At 29.3% G+C, this 19,744-nt stretch overlaps 1 protein-coding gene across 2 annotated transcripts in view; it reads left to right on the forward strand.

The window, feature by feature from the left end:
- The first annotated feature begins 2,037 nt into the window (after positions 1–2,037).
- Positions 2,038–19,744, forward strand: part of E23 (ABC transporter G family member E23) — a 353,737-nt gene continuing 336,030 nt past the window's right edge. For both annotated transcript variants that reach the window (XM_075377996.1, XM_075378005.1), the window contains exon 1: positions 2,038–2,343. In XM_075377996.1, coding sequence (XP_075234111.1) covers positions 2,237–2,343 — 107 coding nt within the window. In that variant the 5' untranslated portion in view covers positions 2,038–2,236. The remainder of the gene's footprint in view (positions 2,344–19,744) is intronic.

Consider the following 19,744-nt stretch of genomic DNA (forward strand, 5'->3'; position numbering starts at 1 on the left):
AATTATTCACCTCTGATTATAAAAAAAGTTTACGATAAATAATAATTCAATAATAACAAAAAAAAATAATCATTCTATTTCACTAATAACAGAAATAGAATGTTATGTATTTTTCATTTTAATTCAAAAATTTTTACTGAGGTAAATAATTATTAATAAATCAATATATTTAGATTTTAAAAAAATAAAATAAAAAAAACATATGCAAATGAAGTCGGCATCGAACCGATGTGTGCATACTTACGGATCCGACACGTTCTCACTTACACCACATAACTAGTTAAGCGACATGAAACAAAATTAATATATAAACTAATATAAAATGCTGACTTGGACACCACAAAAAAATGTGATATAATTTGGTGTCCACCACAAAGCAATTATGTAACAGTCCACTTTATTAAAGAACTGGAGGTTCGTATCACTTTCAAATGAAATAATACGTTTAAATGAAGTGCAGCAAAAAATGTGTATATGTAATTTAATAAGCTTACAAGGAAGTCATGTGGTGTCCACATTAGATTTTTTATTATAGTTTTATATTTATTTAATTTATGAATATTTTTTCAGTTAATGCAACATTAATTACAGCTGGATTTTTATAGCACATGATGATGCAAACTAACACTCTATAATTTAATGTTTAATCCAAATTAACAGATATTATATATTTCTTTACAACAAAATATCGTTGGTTTCCCACGTGAAATTTTTTTTTTTTTTTGTTTTTTTTTTTTTTTAGTTGCAGCTGCGATTTATATAATCATAAGTAAGGTAAGTTATCATTTATAGTAATCTAATTTCACTTGTTCACAACCATTATTTATTTAAAACTGATTAATTCTATGGTGAAATGCATCTATTTGTAATGAATCAATTTTAACAAAATATGTTCACAAAAAATGTTACTTTTTACTTTTAGAGTAGTTAAGGTAATAAATTGGTTTTTCATCCGATTTTGTTTTGTGTATTTCATTATAATATTCGATTTGAATTAGAATTTAAATCACAATATTTGTTTTGCTGTCAATTTATAGAACGAAGGGACAACATTGGATCAAAGAAAAAGGTTTCTGTTCTAATTCTACGTTACAAAATTGTTCTAGTAATCATCATTATACGGAAAAAAATTAATCCTAATCAAATTTCTTGACATTAAGGCAGAGATTATTAAATTAATGACCGATTTAAATTATTTTTTAACAGCTATTGCTATCGACACCAAAGTTTTATTCAGAAGTAAACAATTTTGAATTGTATTTTCAACTGTCTGAACATACAATTGTATAAACTAGGAAGACAGTTTTGTTTTATTTTTTACCAAAATTGTTAAGTAAACGAGTTTTTACTTTCAGGTACATATTAAATAATTATTATAAATTAGATTTTTTTTTTGTTATATTTCTCCTTTTAACTCTCTAAATGTAGAGAAAATTTCTTGATCTATATAATATGTTCAGTATTTATTTAAGTAGTTAAATGCTTTATTAACGGTATTGTTTAAATAAGCATTATAGATAAATATATTTATAATTAAATTTCGTTAGAAATAATTGCCGCGTATTTGACAGTTAAAGATATTGCTAAAAAAATCTACGAATTGGTTTTTTTTTCACTAATCATTTTTCTTAAAATAAAAGATATTTTCTATTACGTACGACTTCAAGATTTCCCGGTAGAAAAGCTATATTTATTTAAATTAATCTTGCAGGTAATTAAACGTTAAAAATTTCAACGGTCCTTTAAATCTTACTTTCACTATTTCCTTTCACCGTTTAGTGTCGATGAGGTCAGTCGATTGCAAGTAAGGTTAAGAATTAAGTATTAATACCCGGTCTAAGTACTAGGTTTTTATCTACATATGTGTATTTTTCGTCAATATCTACTGACAGAATCGTCGCACGATTTAAACTCTTTTAGGACTAAACGCTTGTGGCGCACAGTAGTGTGTTTTGCAGATGTGCCGGCAGATCGCGGTAGCGGTGCGCGATCCATGAGAAAGCGAACGTTTTTGATTGGTTCAAATCGAGGAGACAACTCACAATGTTGTAAAAGTGCGCTCGCGATCAGTCCGTTGCCAAGACGTGTTTATGCGGGTACGTATTGTGTTCCGTCCGCGACTGTTGAGTGCGACTCCCGCGATGATTGAATTTATAGTCTGAGTAGAACCGAGTTTAAGGATTCTTTCTGCTGCTCAGTCGATTCGCCTAACGCTCGCCACTTTACAGGCAGGGACATGATAATTTCTAAGGATTTGTTCTTGCTGAGTGACCAAGACTACCTACGTCTTCCCAAGGACGAAAAGAGGACTATGGTCCGGCCTACCGCGACTAAAATTCAAAGGTAAACCATTTTGAATTTATTAGTGTAATTTATTCTTTACTACTGTTCTATGCTGAATGTTATGTTATCTTAACAGCGCACTTAGCGGCTTAGTTATCGTCTTTAACACATAATCATATTTCCGTAAAACCAGCTTAAACGGTATCCTGTTAGTATAAATTATAGTGGTTTCTATCATCGGAATCTGTTGCGACTGCTATCACATCTAAACGTATTCTTAATTTTAACTTTTAATGATTAATTCTGTTTTTTTTGTTTTTTTTTTTAACTTAGAAAGACGTATGTTTTTCATTATGCGTATGATAGCTTTTAATTTTAGTTCTTTAATTCGTAATAAGGTTCATTCATTGTGTTCATTAATTTATTCGTAATGAAAAACTAATTTCATTTTTAGTATGAAAAAGCTTCCTTACTCAGTGCTTCTATAAATTAACCGCAACTAACTAGCCGCAACGTATAAAGTCATTACACTTGAATAAAAAAGTGGTTCTTGACAATTTATTACCGAAATACCATACAATTTTTTAATTGGTGCGTTATGAAATATAAAAATTATTGTCGATTCATTAAATATAAAACCTATCAGCTTTATCTAACTTCGTTAATCACACATAACCTTCACTGTTTAAGAATTTATTTATTATAGTCTCGGTTTCCGTTTCAATTAATGAATAAATTTAAATTTGATTTTTCATGTTTTGAGTTGTAATCTTTCTCTAAAGAAATAACAACGAAATCGCTTAATGTGGCGCTGATTATTAATGAGATTATCGAACGTTATGTAAGCGGTTATGAAACGCTTTTTTATTTATTTTGCATGGTTAATAAAAGCGTTCGATTATTTGTGGGTTTTTTTTACTTTTGTAGGAAGTATTGTATAAACAGAGTTAAATTTACGTCTCTCAACTTTGATTTCTTTCGATGCCGGATTTTAAATTTTACCTATAAAGAACAAATTCTTTTCTCAGTCCCAAATACAAAAGTATGTGATGTGTATTGTACTGCTTCTGACCAGCTTAAATAACTCAAGTATTTTGTTTGGGAGAGCTGGAAAAATGTTATATTATAAATTTCTGTTATTTATCTATTGTAGAATCATAAAACAAAAAAACAAAAATACGTTCACTAAATGCAAAACTATTCGTAAAACGTTAAGGGGCTGAAATTAAATTTGCATTTCATTGTGAATATGAACTACAACCTTTCTTGAATTCATCGAAATTTTAGTTATTTTCTGGGAGAAATGTTTCTCTTAATAGTAAGAGAATTAAAACAAAAGTGTTATTTAAGATAAATTAAAAAAAAAAAATTATTCCATATCGGTAAACCGCACGTTTTATTAATTTAACTAGCTAGCCAACTTCAAGCAGTGTAAATACAACATAACTTTTGTCTGCTTTCCCCTACTATGAAATTACTGTAAAAGTTTTCGTACCGATGTTAAAATACATGCTAGGTGATATAGTATTTGGAAAAAACCAATTGCTTAATAGCTAATTTTATCACGGTATATTTGTACAACAAATATGGTGCTGTATTAATTTTATTTTGTTATTAAATATGTTAATTTATTCTTGTTACACTATGAATTGAGTTACGTACTACCGATTTTAAATTACTTATAATAGGGAAATTTTTTTTTTAGTTTAATCGATAATAATTTTTTTTAAATTGTTTAAATTTAAAAAAAAAAGAGTTCTCTACTGATTTCGACAAAAGCTTCAAGTTTCAATAAGGATAGATTAAATAAGGTATCGGTTATCGACTCTAATATTGTTATTTGTACGTTACAGTCATAGTTCGACCTCAAGAATCAACGCATGCGCTTATGTATACGAATCTTTGTTCGATTTAATTCTACCTTCTATTTTGTTCAAACTATACATTTGTTTACAAATCGATAAGCGTATTATCACGGATGTTGCTAAACGGAGTTCAAAAATACAATAAAATTAAAATCTTTGTTTGTTCAAACAGTTTTAAAAATTATAACACTAAAAACAAATTAAAATAATTAAATGATTGTTACTGTAGAATTTTGATGCGGTAAGGTATTTAGTCTTGGAAAAATATAAAATTGATAATAATCAGATTTTTAATATTTAATAATTTATAGTATTCTGTGAAAGGCGATTAAAACTACTTCAAAGGACTGGAACTAATGGCTGGATCTTAATTTATAACGCTATCTTGGATAATTTTCGACTTTACCACCATGGTATAACCACGTTTGAAGTGTGGTTTTCTAAACGGTTATCAAAATTATCACTATTAAAATAAGGTAACCGTAATATTGAAAAATTAATCCACTTATGGTTTCCAGCTAGAATGCGTTGAAACACGAAAAGTAAAAGTAGACGAAATAAAAATTGTGTTGACCGACAGACGGGCCTAAATTCTCAATAGTCTACAGATTTATCCATTTTATTTTCTTCCGTATTTTTTTAAATGTTTAATCGCATTATGCTACATAATAATGTCAAACCGAAACAGTTGCATTTATAATTCTCTCTAATTCATCTGCCAATACGAATTGTTTTTTGAAGATCTTGTTTGCTCATTTAGTCAGTATTAAGAGTGATAGAGTAAAATTTGTGAAAGTAATTGTTTTTTTTCAGTTTACCTTATATTGCAGAATATTCTTCTTACCTCAGTAATTCCCGTACCCATTAATACATTGTTTCTTATATAATTTTGTTATCCGTACACCAAGAAAATAAAGCAGCTATCCTTATTGATTTACTTAATTTTCTTACTGTTTAATAAGATATTTAACTAGTTTAAAGTAGTCTGAATAGGACATTGTTTTTTATTTAGATCGGTAAACGTTGTTACCGGAATATCGTAGACGTAGAATTTAACGGTTTGTCTTGTAGCCCACAGTATTTCTGTTCCGAAATTTTGTCATTTCAGTCATACCGATAACTATTAATAATAAAAAAAGAACTTACTGTTTCTACTATTAGTTTATTTCGTATAATTATTAGGTTTTTCTTTCCCGTTCATTAATTATTTTAAATGAAATTTTTTTTGCTCGCTACCTTTGGTTTGAGTGTTAGGTTTATCACTACTTCCAGTGAAATCGCTTGATTTTTCTCCACCTTACAGTTATTTTTTGTTTTACTATTAAATATTATAGATTTAAAAACTAGCAAAAAGTTATTTTACCGTTTTTGTGGATTGAAAGAAAGTACAGTTTATACAAAATATAGTATTCTTGTTGAAATGTATTTTAATGGAGACTATTTAAATGTTGTATGTTGTAAATGTATATGTTTATGCATTATAGATGATAAATATTTTCTATTCCTACTCATCTACCAGTAAGTCTTAAAGATGACCTTCTGGGTATTCGATGATGAATGTTTTCTAATTTCCTAAAGAATGTTTTCTGATTTAAATTACAAATAGGCAAGGTTTTTCGTCCGACGTGGCCGCATGTGCCATATATCTTTCTGTCTAATTATTACTTTGACGAAATTACTCTTTTCTAATGAGATTTACCATTATTAAATGTTTTGCCCTGTTGATATCTTCTGCAACTTTGTTGTAGTAAACGTGAAATCTCAGATTCGTCATGTCGGATATAGTCTAATGTTATTGTTCTTTGTTTTATTCGTAAGAAAATTTGCTAGCATTTTTGGAAGGTTTTTAATTTTTTTTTATTAATAAATCACGATTTTTGTAGTCGCTATTAAAATAGATATCACTCTCACATCCGAGCGAATGGCCGATATTAATCTTTGGATGTAGTTAGTTTTACGGCGTGAAAAATATTTATGCATTCTATGCCTACTGTACTTCGTTTTTATAAAGGAATTCATGTAAATAGACGTTAAAGTTTAAAGTGAAGTAATGCACTTGAAACTTTCATTTAATAATTTTAACTTTTCTAACTGAAACAGATATGCTGAAAGTTTGTTGCAGTTAAATTGTTAATACAAATAAAAACTTTCGGTCGGTTAAAATAACTAGTTATTATAGATTATTTCGGTATTATTAATAAATTAATATAATTTTATTTTCTAATAATAAATTATTAATTTAATAAATTTATTTATTTTAATTAATAAGTTGTTTGTTAGTAGTAAATAAATATATTAATTAAAATAATAATTATTTTTTTGATTTTTGTGTACTTATTCAAAGAAATATATCCATTGTATTCTTCATGTGATTTTTCTGCTCTGATAATAAATGTAATAGTTAAATTTTCATATCTCCAACTGCAAAGTAAATCGGGTCTAAAAGTTCACGGTATATGTTTATCGTAAAACATAAACCATTATCAGTTTGCCATTGTAAATAATATTTATTTTTTACTAATGTATTTGATTTATGAAACGAAGTCGATTTTGAGGGTTTTTCTTTAAAAATAACGCCTGCAACTTTTATATAATAGTATATTAAACATTGTAAGAGTTTGATATATAAATAGGTTATTATTTTCTGTTTTAATACAAACATATTAAATCCAGAAGCCAACGATTAGGGCTCATCTCTATTTTCTCCCCTGTCTTCTAGTTATTCACTGTTCGCTGTTTAACTACCGACTAATTTATTAAGAACGCTTGATTTTTGTACCGTATTTCACTAGACCTACTTTTCATGCCTCACAGAAACTACAGCAAGTATAATCTTATTTTTAAAATGTGTAGTCGTACTTAATTTATTGAAACTTGTACAAATGCCGTTAAAAGTCATCACACTAAGGAGCCCGCTCTCTCATTTAAAATTATCAGTATGTGTATAGAATTTAAATATGTGTATTTAATTTTAATAAAATTTAAATAACTTTAATAAGTGACTTGGAAAAAATTATTATTTTATCGAGTTACTTCACGATAGAATTAACTAATGCTAACAAAATTTGGGATATTTTTACCTTTGACGTTAGACGACGATAATTTTAAAATTATCGTCGTATTTTTGTTACGACATATCGAACTAAATTGTATAATAAAATACTTTTATTACTTAAAACTTTTCGGTTTTTTATACACTAAATGTAGAAAAACCATTTTAAATCCACCACTGTCTATTTACGTGTCTGCTTAATTAAAAAATAAAAAACCTACAACGGTAGCATCACAAAAGGTGAGATCAGCAGCACAAATCACTGAGGATGGCTGCGAAGATGACTGAAAAAAAATTTTGAAATAAGTTATTAAAAACGTTTTATTATTTCGGTTTAAATCTCAAAAATAATAAGCTTCGAATTACATATAAAAGAATAATTTATAAAAAAAATTATTTGAAACTGTGCGTCTGCGCGCGCGTGTGTGTATTCCCGAGACAATTAAATACGAAAGAAATAAACAACATAAATTTTCATACGAATAATAAACAGAAATGTTTCTTAAGTATTGAAAGTGCAGCTGAGAGGTACAACATAGTTGTAATGTATTAATAAGCCAATATCTTTTATTTAGATAAATATTGTATCAATTGTGCCGTTATCAATGATTATATTTTAACGAGCAAAATTTACTTTAAACTGATGCAGTCCAAATTGTTAACTCTGCCGGCCTCTCGTGGCGCGATTGGTTTTGTCTCGGCCTTTCATCCGGAGGTCCCGGGTAGACATGACATTTTCACACGTGCTACAAATCGTTATCTCATCCTCTCAAGCAATACCCAACAGTGGTTCCGGAGGTTAAACAAAAAAAAATGTTAACTCGGGATAATATTATGATAATGAAATAGGGTATGTTTTTTTTTTATTATTATTAGACCTTAACAATAGTTGATAGAAAATAACATTTTATTTCAGATTTATTATTTTGATACGATCTTTTTATCCAATATTATGCATCTAGTGCAATTAGTGTACCGATTAGTCAGTTTTATTTGTTACTGATGTAACTGCTGCGGTTTCATGTAAACATCATGATATGACTAAAATTGAGCTATGTTCCTTTTTCCTGCGCACTACCGGTACAGGTTATTGCATTAATATGTGAACGTAAGAGTACTGAAATCGAACGTACCTACAGTACACATCAATTGGCTTAAACTAGCAATAAAGTCGTGAAGGGAAATGCCCATACTGCAGAAAGAAAACCTGTGAAGAATTTAAAACAGCTTGCGTTCATGAGACATAAATTACTGCAAGTTGCATGCACGATACCAATTGAGGTCACTTTCTGCATTACCATTATATTTTCATAAAATTAATTTGTATTATTTTTCTTCTTTCATGTTTTATGTTCGTTTTAGCGGTTTGTGGGTTTCTCATTACGAGAAAGAATTCTGTTGACACTGACCTTGACCCCACCTATTTCATCCTCTCTTTCTTTCGTTGACTTATAACTCTTCGGCGAAAAGTCCTTCCGTTCGGTCCGAGTTCTCCACAATTTGTTACGTACGTTAAATATTGATTTCTTTTTAATATTTTCTTTTGTTTTCGTTTTAACATTTTTGACTCATACTATTTGCAAAATTAATAGCATCGTACGATAGAGGTAGCAGTTGAGTAAGTATTCCTTGTTAATATAAAAACTTCATTTTTTCCATTTTTTATAGTTATTCACTGTTAACCTTGAATAAAGTTTGTTCATTTTTTTTGTCAGTTAAATTTCTAAGAATATTTGATGGTATATACATATAAATTAATTAATCTGTTTTTACAAACCGTCGAAAAAGATAATAAAGTTCTCTTTCAAATTTTCTATTGTTAATCATACTCGGTCGATTAAGTACGCAAATTACTTCCGTTAAGTTTTATAATGAGAAAGGTTATGTATTTTTTAACAACTTTCTTTATTATTTTAATTATTTATTTTAGTTTGCAATATTTACATTAACCTCGAATTGAGAATTATGTAAGCTCTAATTAATAAATATTTTTATAGCATCATTAAATACATTTGAAAACATAATTTTTTCGCACTTGCGTGTATGTATATATATATATTTGTGTGTGTGTGTGTGTTGGGGGGGAGGGGATGAGGATGTGTGTATGCTTTTTTCTTATTGTAAAGTTTTTGTTCAGCTCGCTTAGTTTTTTTTTTTATCTCCGTCGTATACTTTCGCAGAGACCACTACTTCCTCAAAAACGCAAAAAAATACGTCGCTTATTAAAATAATGTACGTAACAAAACATAATTAATGAACAGGTAAAATTTCAACTTAAAGAAATTATCAGTTTTATTTAAATTATCCAAAAATTAATAGCAACAGAGTTTTATTTCAATATATATTAATGTAATTAAACATTTTTTATTATGCTTTTATTTAATTCTTCATATTAAAAGTTCTGAAGAAGTAGAAATTTCAACGAAACTACTTAACGTAGATGATATAAAAAGAAAAGCAGCTAGTGAAAAAGTAAATTCAGTTAATTGTAACAAAATAATTATATTCTGCTCCTTGGATACAAAATGAAGGTTGTCTATGATTATTTAAATATGTGATTTCTAATGAGATCACCTGCTTATGTAGCTTTTTAGTTCTTTAAACACCAAGAAAAAAGCTGAAAGATCAACAGTTTTATTTTTTTTAAATCCAATGTTTGGTTTGTAAGTAAACGAATTTTCTTTTGAAATCCAATCGACGAAAAAGATCAGAGAAAATAAATATTTTTACGTTATAATGAATTTGATTATTTTGTTAGTTTATTTATTAATCATTACTATTACCTTTTAGAAAGGGAGTGTGCTGTATAATGGGAGGGTTACAGATTATTCCCTTTTATAGAGTTATGCCTGGTAATAATGGTTGCTGCAAACGTATACCGTTCGGTATTCTCCTGTTAAGTGCGTGCATGCGCGCGCGTGTTGTAATAACTTTTCGCAGCTGGCCCTCATAAAAATGAAAAGACTTTTATGACTACCTGCATTCATCGACCTCGCGAGTTCATCATTCACTAGATGAATTCAAGTATTGTGTTAGCGAGCCTCTCCGACTCTTTCATTAAATTCACAATAACTTCTTTAATTTACACGATTGTAAATGGATGTAATAAAATCCTATAAAATTTATGTATTTACTTAATATTTAATAAGCGTTGCAATTAGTTGATCGGTAGATAATTATATAAAATTTAAAAAAATACAAATATCATGCAAAATCTTTTTATAATCTTATCATCGCCTATTTTATTAAGGATCGCATTCGGACCGTTTCACGGAATTCAGATTATAACACATTTCTTTATCTCCTAATTTAAAACTACTTTTTCTTTTTCCTGTTTAGCCTCCGGTAATTAGCGTTCAAATAATACTTCAGAGAATGATTTGTATGAGTGTAAATGAAGTGTTGTCTTGTACAGTCTCAGTTCGACCATTTCTGAGACGTGTGGTTAATTGAAATCTAACCACCAAAGAACACCGGTATCCACGATCTTGTATTCAAATCCGTGTAAAAATAACTGACTTTACTAGGACTTGAAGGCTGGAACACTCGACTTCCAAATCAACTGATTTTAGGAAGACACGTTCACCAATAGACCAACCCGGGGGGTTTAATTTAAAACTACTGCACGGAATGATCCTGTTAACGTAATACTTATTTTTTGTTTCAGTCGCGTCAAGGCTCATCTTTTTATGCAGCAATTTTTGAATTTAAATTTACTTTCATAATTGTTGATATTCTGTGATATTTTTATGATCCATTATTTTAGCGTTTAAGTTGCTTGCGTTGCAGTTAATAGATTGATTACGTTGTTTTTATCGTATATAATAACTGTCTCTTATGTTCCATTATTTTAAATTTTGAGCCCGAACTAGTTGCAATAAAGGATTTTGTAAATATTACATAATGCTCTCATATTACATAATTTTATCTTAGAGAATTCGTTTTGTTATATTAAGAAATTTAGCTGTATGCTTATTTATTTGTTTTATTCAAAGAAAAACTAATAGTCCGTAGTTTATTTTGCATCGAAACATTAGTGAATTCCTTATTGTGTAATAAGAACCTATCTGTTGTATTATCATCGGATTTAATCCGTTGTGTTTAATGAAGGATTTTGAAATAAATTTATTTTTCTATAGCCGACATCGATCATACGGTGGAGGTATAAAATTAAATTTATAACGCGTAACTACAGTTTTTATTTAAACATAACTAAATAAAATTTGAGTCTTAATGTCTTAACGAACAGCTTGATCTAATTAAGGACTCGAAGTCCTCAACTAGTTAATCCTTTCGAAAAGATTAACTGACTATTTGATTAGTTATTTTATAAAGCTATCGATCTATATGTTTGAGTCGAATAATATTTTCTAGAAATTCAGTATTTTGTATGCTTTTCTTTAAGAGGAACTACTTTTTTTAATCTATAAATAATTTTTTCCTCCTATCGGGCCTCTAATTTTCTCAGTTATAATAAAATGCGGTTGTAGCTAACTGTTTGTTACTATTTTGGTTTTTTAATAGTTTTTAATTCACTGTGGTAATTTTGAAAATACTGAACCGTTTATTATACGGAAGATATAAAAAGTCTATATATTTGTTCGCTGTGTTTTCTAGTACACTAAGAGACTTGATAAAGTTTACATAATTTATTGACCAAATTACATTTCTCCATTAATTAGTTCCGAATGGTTTTATTTATTCCGGTTTAAAACAACTTTATGTAAAATTAACCTGTTCTTTTTTTTCTTATATTTCATACAATAGTTTTCTTAAGCGCAAATTTGTGTGTGCGTAAGCGTTTGCGTATATGAGAAACATGATTATACGTGTATATTATATAATCAAGTTTTGTATTCTAGTAAGTTTGTGAGTAACTAGTCTGATGGCTGTGTATGTTTATTTTATATACAGCGAAGCTGTGTATTGAGTAATAACCGGGTATACTCGTACTTGAGGGAGCGGCATACTCCATGTACGGCTACAAATACTGGCCACTAGGCCTCCCGGTCGATATCATAAAACATGCGATGTAATTTCATCTCGACAAACTCACTCGCATACGCCTACGATTCTAACACGATAACATTATGGTTTTTTGTAATTTTCTTTCGTTAATTTTTTAATAGATACTTAACTTAAAAAGTATTTGTTTAAACCGGTTTTGTATTTCACAAAATGGCCGGTTGATGCGATTAAATATACAACACTATCTGAAATCCTGGTAGGACCAGTTCGGTTTTGTTAAATAGTTTTCATCACTACTTACTTAGCTTACTGCGACTTAGATTTAAAATGAATTTTATTTTAATTTGATACTTTTCTACTTTTTAGTTCAGCATATTTTCAATCTTTTTGTCATAATATGAAAGCTATTCAGTTTCTGTAAATGTTGCCGCTTTATTTAACTTCTGTACTGGGGACAGTATTTCTGTGCTTATACTAGAATAAGTTACTCCACCCGTGTTATATCTGAACTTAATACGGTTGTTTACTATCTTAATGAAACGGAGGATTTTTGAAGAGCTATATGATTCTTGAATATTTATAATTATGTACTCGAAGAAGTAAAGAATACTTCAAAATTAAACACTTAATGCTTAAAAAAATAACGGCATAACCACTCTCTTAGTCCTCGATTTCCTTAATGATTTCTTTCTGTAATGTCATATTTTTCATTCGTAAATTTTTTACGGATCTGATTGTTAATATATCATTTCTTTTGCGGAATATTCTTGTATAAGGGTTCTTAAGAAATTCTGTATCCGCTGAGCCGAAGAATTTTATGATACCCGGCTACAATAGTTCAACTCGAAGAACGTCATCTGGTAGTTCTCCTCGTATTCCGTTGTTAACAGCCACCACAGAGGAGTTTTTCACTGGGTACATACATATGAAGATTAACATTTTTTTCTTCTACAAGTTCGGTTGTAATTTATTTTATTTCTCTTATTTTTGTTACTGTTTCTATTGTTGGGTCTATTTTATTAATTAGTATTATAAACATTATTGAAGTTATTCAGAGAATTAAGTTCCAATATACAGGTTGAAATTCCTGAAAGTTAAGTTTTTCGGAATACATTTAATTGTATTTATTAAATCTGTTTTATTGCATTAGCTTTTTATCTAATGGTTAAAAACGGCTGCAGATTTGTATATTTGAAAAAAATAAAGCTATCTGAAAAAATCAGATTAGTTCCCTTACCCGTTAACTTGTACGGTCAGTAACTTTAATAAAACGTTTGTTTGCAAATTTAAGCTTTCTATTTTCTACTAAATATTGGATTTTTTATATATAAGAAACTTATGTAAATTAAAATCATTTGTAATAAAATCATGATTAAAGTATTACGAAAGGGTAAACCGTCTTGTGTATCGACTGTACGCTATAAATCTGACGGAAGTCGTCAGACACATCAAATTAAAGAATTGAATCCACGGAAATGAGATTTTTGAGTAGTGTTGGGTGGGTTTCATTGAAGGATCATATAAGTTAGAGATTAGGAATCGACAATATTGGAAGCACGATTGCAAAAAGTAGGCAGCAGTGGATGAGTGATATAGACAAGATGACTGAAAATGGGATTCTGGGGATTATGTGGTATTAAAGAGCGGTTGGTATGAGAAAAAAGGATGGCCGAGGAATAGATGGAGGAAACAGTTGTGAGACTGAGCGGTTGAGTGTACGGCAATGGAACAGGCTAGGCTGTAAGGCCAGCTCATAACATTCACGATGATCTGACGGAAGTCATGCAATTACACGACTGCCCAAAAAGGAGTGTAATGTATTTAGGATGGATGTATGTATGATTGTTCCACCATAGCAGCTCAACGGTTGAACCGATTTAGATGTATGACCCCGCATTGAAATCCTTACATTACCGGAAGTGTCATAGGCTATATATATATATATATATATATATATATATATGATTAAATAAATTAAAAAAATCTGAAAAAATTACACTATATGCAAAATTGTCATCCGCACGCTCTTTAATTATCCTATATTAGTATTTATCCTATATTTAAGAGCAATGTTTGTTAGAAATGTTTTTTTTTTTTTTAGCAGACGTGTTTTTTTAAGTTCTCTTTATAAGTAAATCATAACCGCATAACCGCAAACATTCGTAATTCGTAGATGTAACATTTTATACTTAATATTGAAAGGATTAATAAAAGTTTCGGAAATTATTAATAACGTGTTTTATTTAATATAATATCTGTTATTAAACCGGTTCTAAATATTTAAAAAAATTGAATTTATTAATAAAAATTATAAGTTTATAGAGTTAAAGTACAGCGGTATAGTTACAATTTCAATCGCTAAAAACAGTTACCGATTTTAATATCAATATTTTAATTTTTACGATATGTGTTTCAATGCAACAGTTATAATTTTATACGTTCTGATGAAGAAGAGTTCTCTGCGAAAGCGCGAACTTGAGAAAAAACGATTAAGCAGTAAATACATAAAAATTTATTTTTGTAAATAATAATTACATTCTGCTGCTAGGAAGCATTCTGCTATTCTATGTACTCACACACACACACACACACACACACACACACACACTCACACTCACATAATGTGTATTGTTTATACAATGAGATACTAACACACTCGTAAATATATTTTTTTGTAGTTGCACGATTGTTTTGTGGATTTTATTCACATTTTTGTATTTGTTATTTTATGAACAGTAACTTATTTTTAACATCAGTTCATTGTTCTATGTCTTCTCCAAATACAGAATGAGTAAAAATCGGAAGCGTGATTTGGTGTTACGATAACCTTTAAAGTTCGGTCATTAGCATAGCATAAGAGCCTAATTATCCATATCAGTCGGCATTTTAGCTAGATATTTGTTTCTTTGCGACCGTTGACGTATTCGCTCTCTCTTTTATCTCCTTCTTTTCCTCCTCGTAGTGACTCTCTCACCGACTCTCTTTCTTATTAATTACCCTACAGTCAGTTGTTTCTTTTCTCTTTATTCTTCCATGCAGTGACCGAATACTTTTCTCGGTTTGCTTGTGGTATAATTGGATTATGATGGAAAATTGGTTTATTTCTAACATAAGTGAGTATTACATAAAGTGATTTATAAGTGATATTTATAAAAATATATTTTTTATGAATTGGATTACAGTTGGTATTTTAAATAACACGCGCGCATCCAAACATACAACACAGTCGCACACTTTAATTTTGTAAGGAATGTCTTCGCTTCATATTATAAACCAAACTTTTATTGCAAAGTTTTCCTCACTTGAGTGGAAAAAGTGTAGTGATTCATTGTTTCTTATAAAAAGGGGGATACATTAATTTATTGCTTAATTTCTTTACACTATAAAATTATGATTTGATTTTTTAATGATTAATTCACAAAGTAAGCTCGAAGTTTGTACACGAGGATACTTTGTGAAGCACCTGAGTTACTAATGATACTAGCAAGTCACTTTCTCTGAGAGTAATAATATTCATTACACCATAACTCGTTCGGTAAAAGATTGAAGGTTTACTTGTAGGTTCAATTCAGTTGCATTTAAGTTGGCTTACCGTGATGATGTACAACTGATATTTGACTTTGAAACGAACAAGAAAGTCACTTCGTTCTTCATTTTCCTTGGTTAACCTGATAAGGGATGTTTGTTATTTTCTCTTCAAAATAGAAACATAACATCGTAAATATGATAAAGAATACATTACAGGCTGAAGTACACTTTACTCATTATTTTTCGAAACGAGGGAATCGTCATATTAATACGCTTATTTTATTAAAATATATTTTTATATCTTTAAGTATAAAAATTTAATTTAAATGTAAAGAAAACGAATAATTACTGTTACAGTAGCATTAATAAATTAATTTTAAACAACTTATATATTAGTTTTCCTTATCACAGAACAATGACTTTATTAAAATATTTTGTTAATTTTTTTCAAATTTCAATTGGAGTTATAAAAATGTAAACAATTTAGTAAAATGTACTGTGGAATTAATTATGTTAATGGTTTATTACTTAAAACTATTTTATTTATTAATGCGCTGTTCTGTGAATAATTTATATTCAGTTATCTTTGGTGAGTAGATAATTGAATAGGATTAGGGGAGTAAAATTTTGATTTTCTTTAATAATTATTAATCTCATATTTAACCAAAAATCTTGTATTTTTAATTATAGTATTTTAATTATATGATTTTTTCGTTATTTGAAATGTTTTATGCAATTTTAGTATTCATTTTGTAATGTTATATTTTTATACAATTTATGCTTTTAATTTTTGAACGTCCATATTTTTAAAACTTAATTATTAGAAGATGGATGTTCGTTCACGAACATTACGTTACGGTTAATGTAAGTTTTTCACTGTTTGAATATAAAAATTCAAATTTGTATCCGATAAAAAATGTAGCGAATTATGGACGGGCACTATTAAGCAGATTAACATTTTAAATATTTTCTGATCGAATAGTACATTTCGCCGTGACAGTAAAGTTATTAATCTCGCATTGCAAACCTATGCTGTGAATGGCACTTGTATTTCGTTATTAGCTAATATTTAATTAACTACTTTTAATTATTTTTTTATTTAATAAATATAGATCATTTTAATTCAGTCATTATTTTAATCTGTGTGTTTTTTTCTTAACAATTTGCAAAAAAGGTAATGAAAACGTTCTTAAGCTTTTGTTATTCGAACTTTAGTACGCGAATTTATAAGCCACTGTAACCTTTGCAATCTTTGGTGTTGGCGAAAACGTACCGTTCATCGGTTTAAATTTTCCGAATGATTACTGGAATACTTACCATCAAGGTTAATGTGTGCATCTAATAAAGGAAGTTTTATTTTTTATCAGCTCGGCACACTTATTACGTGTTAAAATCGTTTAAATGTTACCTTAGTTTTTATGGGTCATGACGTGATTAATTATTCCATCGTTATTATTCTAAGCCTACTTGCAAATGAACTAAAGTGTTATGTCAGCTTCTCTGTTTTCCCCTTTTTTATCAGCGATTTGATTCAACGAGATTTTAATATTAATATCGCTTTATTCTTATTGCAGAATTTCATTTATTATCGAATATTCGCAGCACATATTAAATTAATTATAATTTTATTCGATTGATTAGTATTGCTGTCATCTTTTTCTTTCTCGACGATTATAATATGTAATTTTGTGAATGTTAAATTCCACGTTACGTTTTTTGTTTTAATTCATTTCTAAGTACCTAAAACTTGTTTGCCAAAAAAATTATTTGACCTTGTCTAGTGCTATTATCGAACTTTATACTACAATATTCGACGTTTCGTCGATGGTTAAGCAACACCGACGAATAAGGTTTAATAGTGTGATAACGAGTTAAATTCTTCTTAAAATCGTAAATTATCATATTATTGACACGTTAGCCATTTAAAGGTGTATATGATAAAATAATTTTCTGGATATTCGATCCCGTACCGACTAAAAATTATTGATCACCTTATTTACGAATTTATTAATAAATTATTACATTTTTTCTTTTGCGAATAGAAAGCCCCGTTGTTTGTTGCACGGATATCAAAATCTATTGACCGGAAAACGATTTATAATGTTTGTTAAGACTTATCATCTCAGATAATAATTTAAGGTGTCTATTGCATTTCTGTAGTCATAGTGGATCATATTGGATCTATATCGTAGCTCGATTTTGATACGATGTGCAGGTTTACCGAAGTAAACTAGGACAGATTTTTTCTTCTTTCAGTCCTCTGATGATCGATGAATACCTACCTGCTATTGCAGCTTTACAGAATAATTCGATTCATCTCATCGTTCGTTTTTTCTTTTTACAACCGAAGTTTTATAAAGCGATTAAATCGTACATTTTCTATGTTTAGAAAATATTTATTTTCGTAAATCTTAGTCGAGATATTTTCTTTAACAATTAAACATTAATGGATCTAGTTACATTTTTCAATGCTTTTTTTCATGCTCTAATTTCTTACTGTAATAATATTATGCTTCGAGATGCATTAGCGATTTGAATATAGGCTTATGTGGTCTTCACGCCAATTACTTCTTAGAGTGCTCTTCTTTTTGATTCACTAAACCGTGTAGAAATTCCAGTGTATCTATTTTATAATTCCACTGATTTTAGCCTTCTTTTGTTATTATTTGTTGAATAAGGTGCGGTTATTATTTTATTTTTATCTCTGTCTGAAAATTAACGGTAATCAGTAGGGTATCTAATTCTTTAATTTTTTTAATACTATCGGAGGAAAATAATATTTAACCGTAATATTTGTTTGAAATTCTATTGTTTTAACGGAGTATTATATTTTACGGCAATATTGCTCACGAAAAGTGTTAATGGCTTGATCGATTTTTATACTACAATTTGAAGTAAATTCCATCGCCGAGATTAATTAATTGATTTATTTAACTGACTAAATTTCTATGAAGATGTTTTCTTAAAATATAGTATAAGAAATTGGATAATTGAAACCTTCTGACTGATATGATATTGTTATCGGTTTGTTCTACTTATGCGTACGTTTACGAAATATACAAGAGTGAAGAAAGATAGGTGAACGGAGGGGAAAGAGATGTATGTAAACGTATCTAGGAAGTGCAGGTCAGTGACCCTAATTGTTAATAAACTATAGTGGACTTACTGTATGATAGCGTAATGAATGTAGCATGTCAAACACTTATAAATCTGGCAGTCGGTAACGAAATAATTTTTCCTTTTAACTAGTGTTCCATCGGGTCGATTGAGACTTATTGAATTCCGAGACGACTTTAAAGTTAGTGTGAGTTCGCCGCCGTGCCGGCTATATTTAGCGGCGGCAGGAGGACATCTTGAAACGGGGCAATTAGTAAGTGTAAGAATTCGGATTCACCTTGGAGCGAGGTCGGCTATTTGGCATGACACCCACTCGCTTACCGTTCTTACGAGCGACCAGCGTACATAATAAAATACTTCACGCTGTACTCCACGGCGACCACTCACTCTCAGCGCCGCCGAGCATTCTCTCGGTCAGTGACGTTCCTCATGGCTTGTAGCCAGCGAGAAATACGAAGTATTGTTTGCTTTATGAGATATTTTTTTTTTTGATACAGTAGTTACTCATCTATGGAAAATAAATTAATCTATTGAATACGATAATGTAGAGACGTTTATTTTTAGCGTTATATATACTGCGATACTGCGCAGCGGTCACGAAATGATTTCTTATTTAATTACTTTTCTCATTAAACTGATTAAAAGTAACTCTTTCCTTTCAGTCTTAATTACGTTAGCATTCTTTGTCTTAATTACGCGATTACTTATTTGCACTTTCTCAAAAATTTAATAGTAGTGCCGATAATGAAAGAACATATTTAAACAAAAATAGATTATACGTTTAACTATATATTTACGGTAGGTTACGTTAAATTATTCATGTAATGCGTGTCAGTTGTCAATCGGTGATAAGAGTTAGCAGCATTAAGAATAATTTTACGTTTTTTGGAAGAGAATATTTGAAATATTTCATTTACTCGTTTGAATAACA

This window comes from Lycorma delicatula, chromosome 1 (genome assembly GCF_047948215.1).
Source record: "Lycorma delicatula isolate Av1 chromosome 1, ASM4794821v1, whole genome shotgun sequence".
Taxonomy (NCBI): Eukaryota; Metazoa; Arthropoda; class Insecta; order Hemiptera; family Fulgoridae; genus Lycorma; species Lycorma delicatula.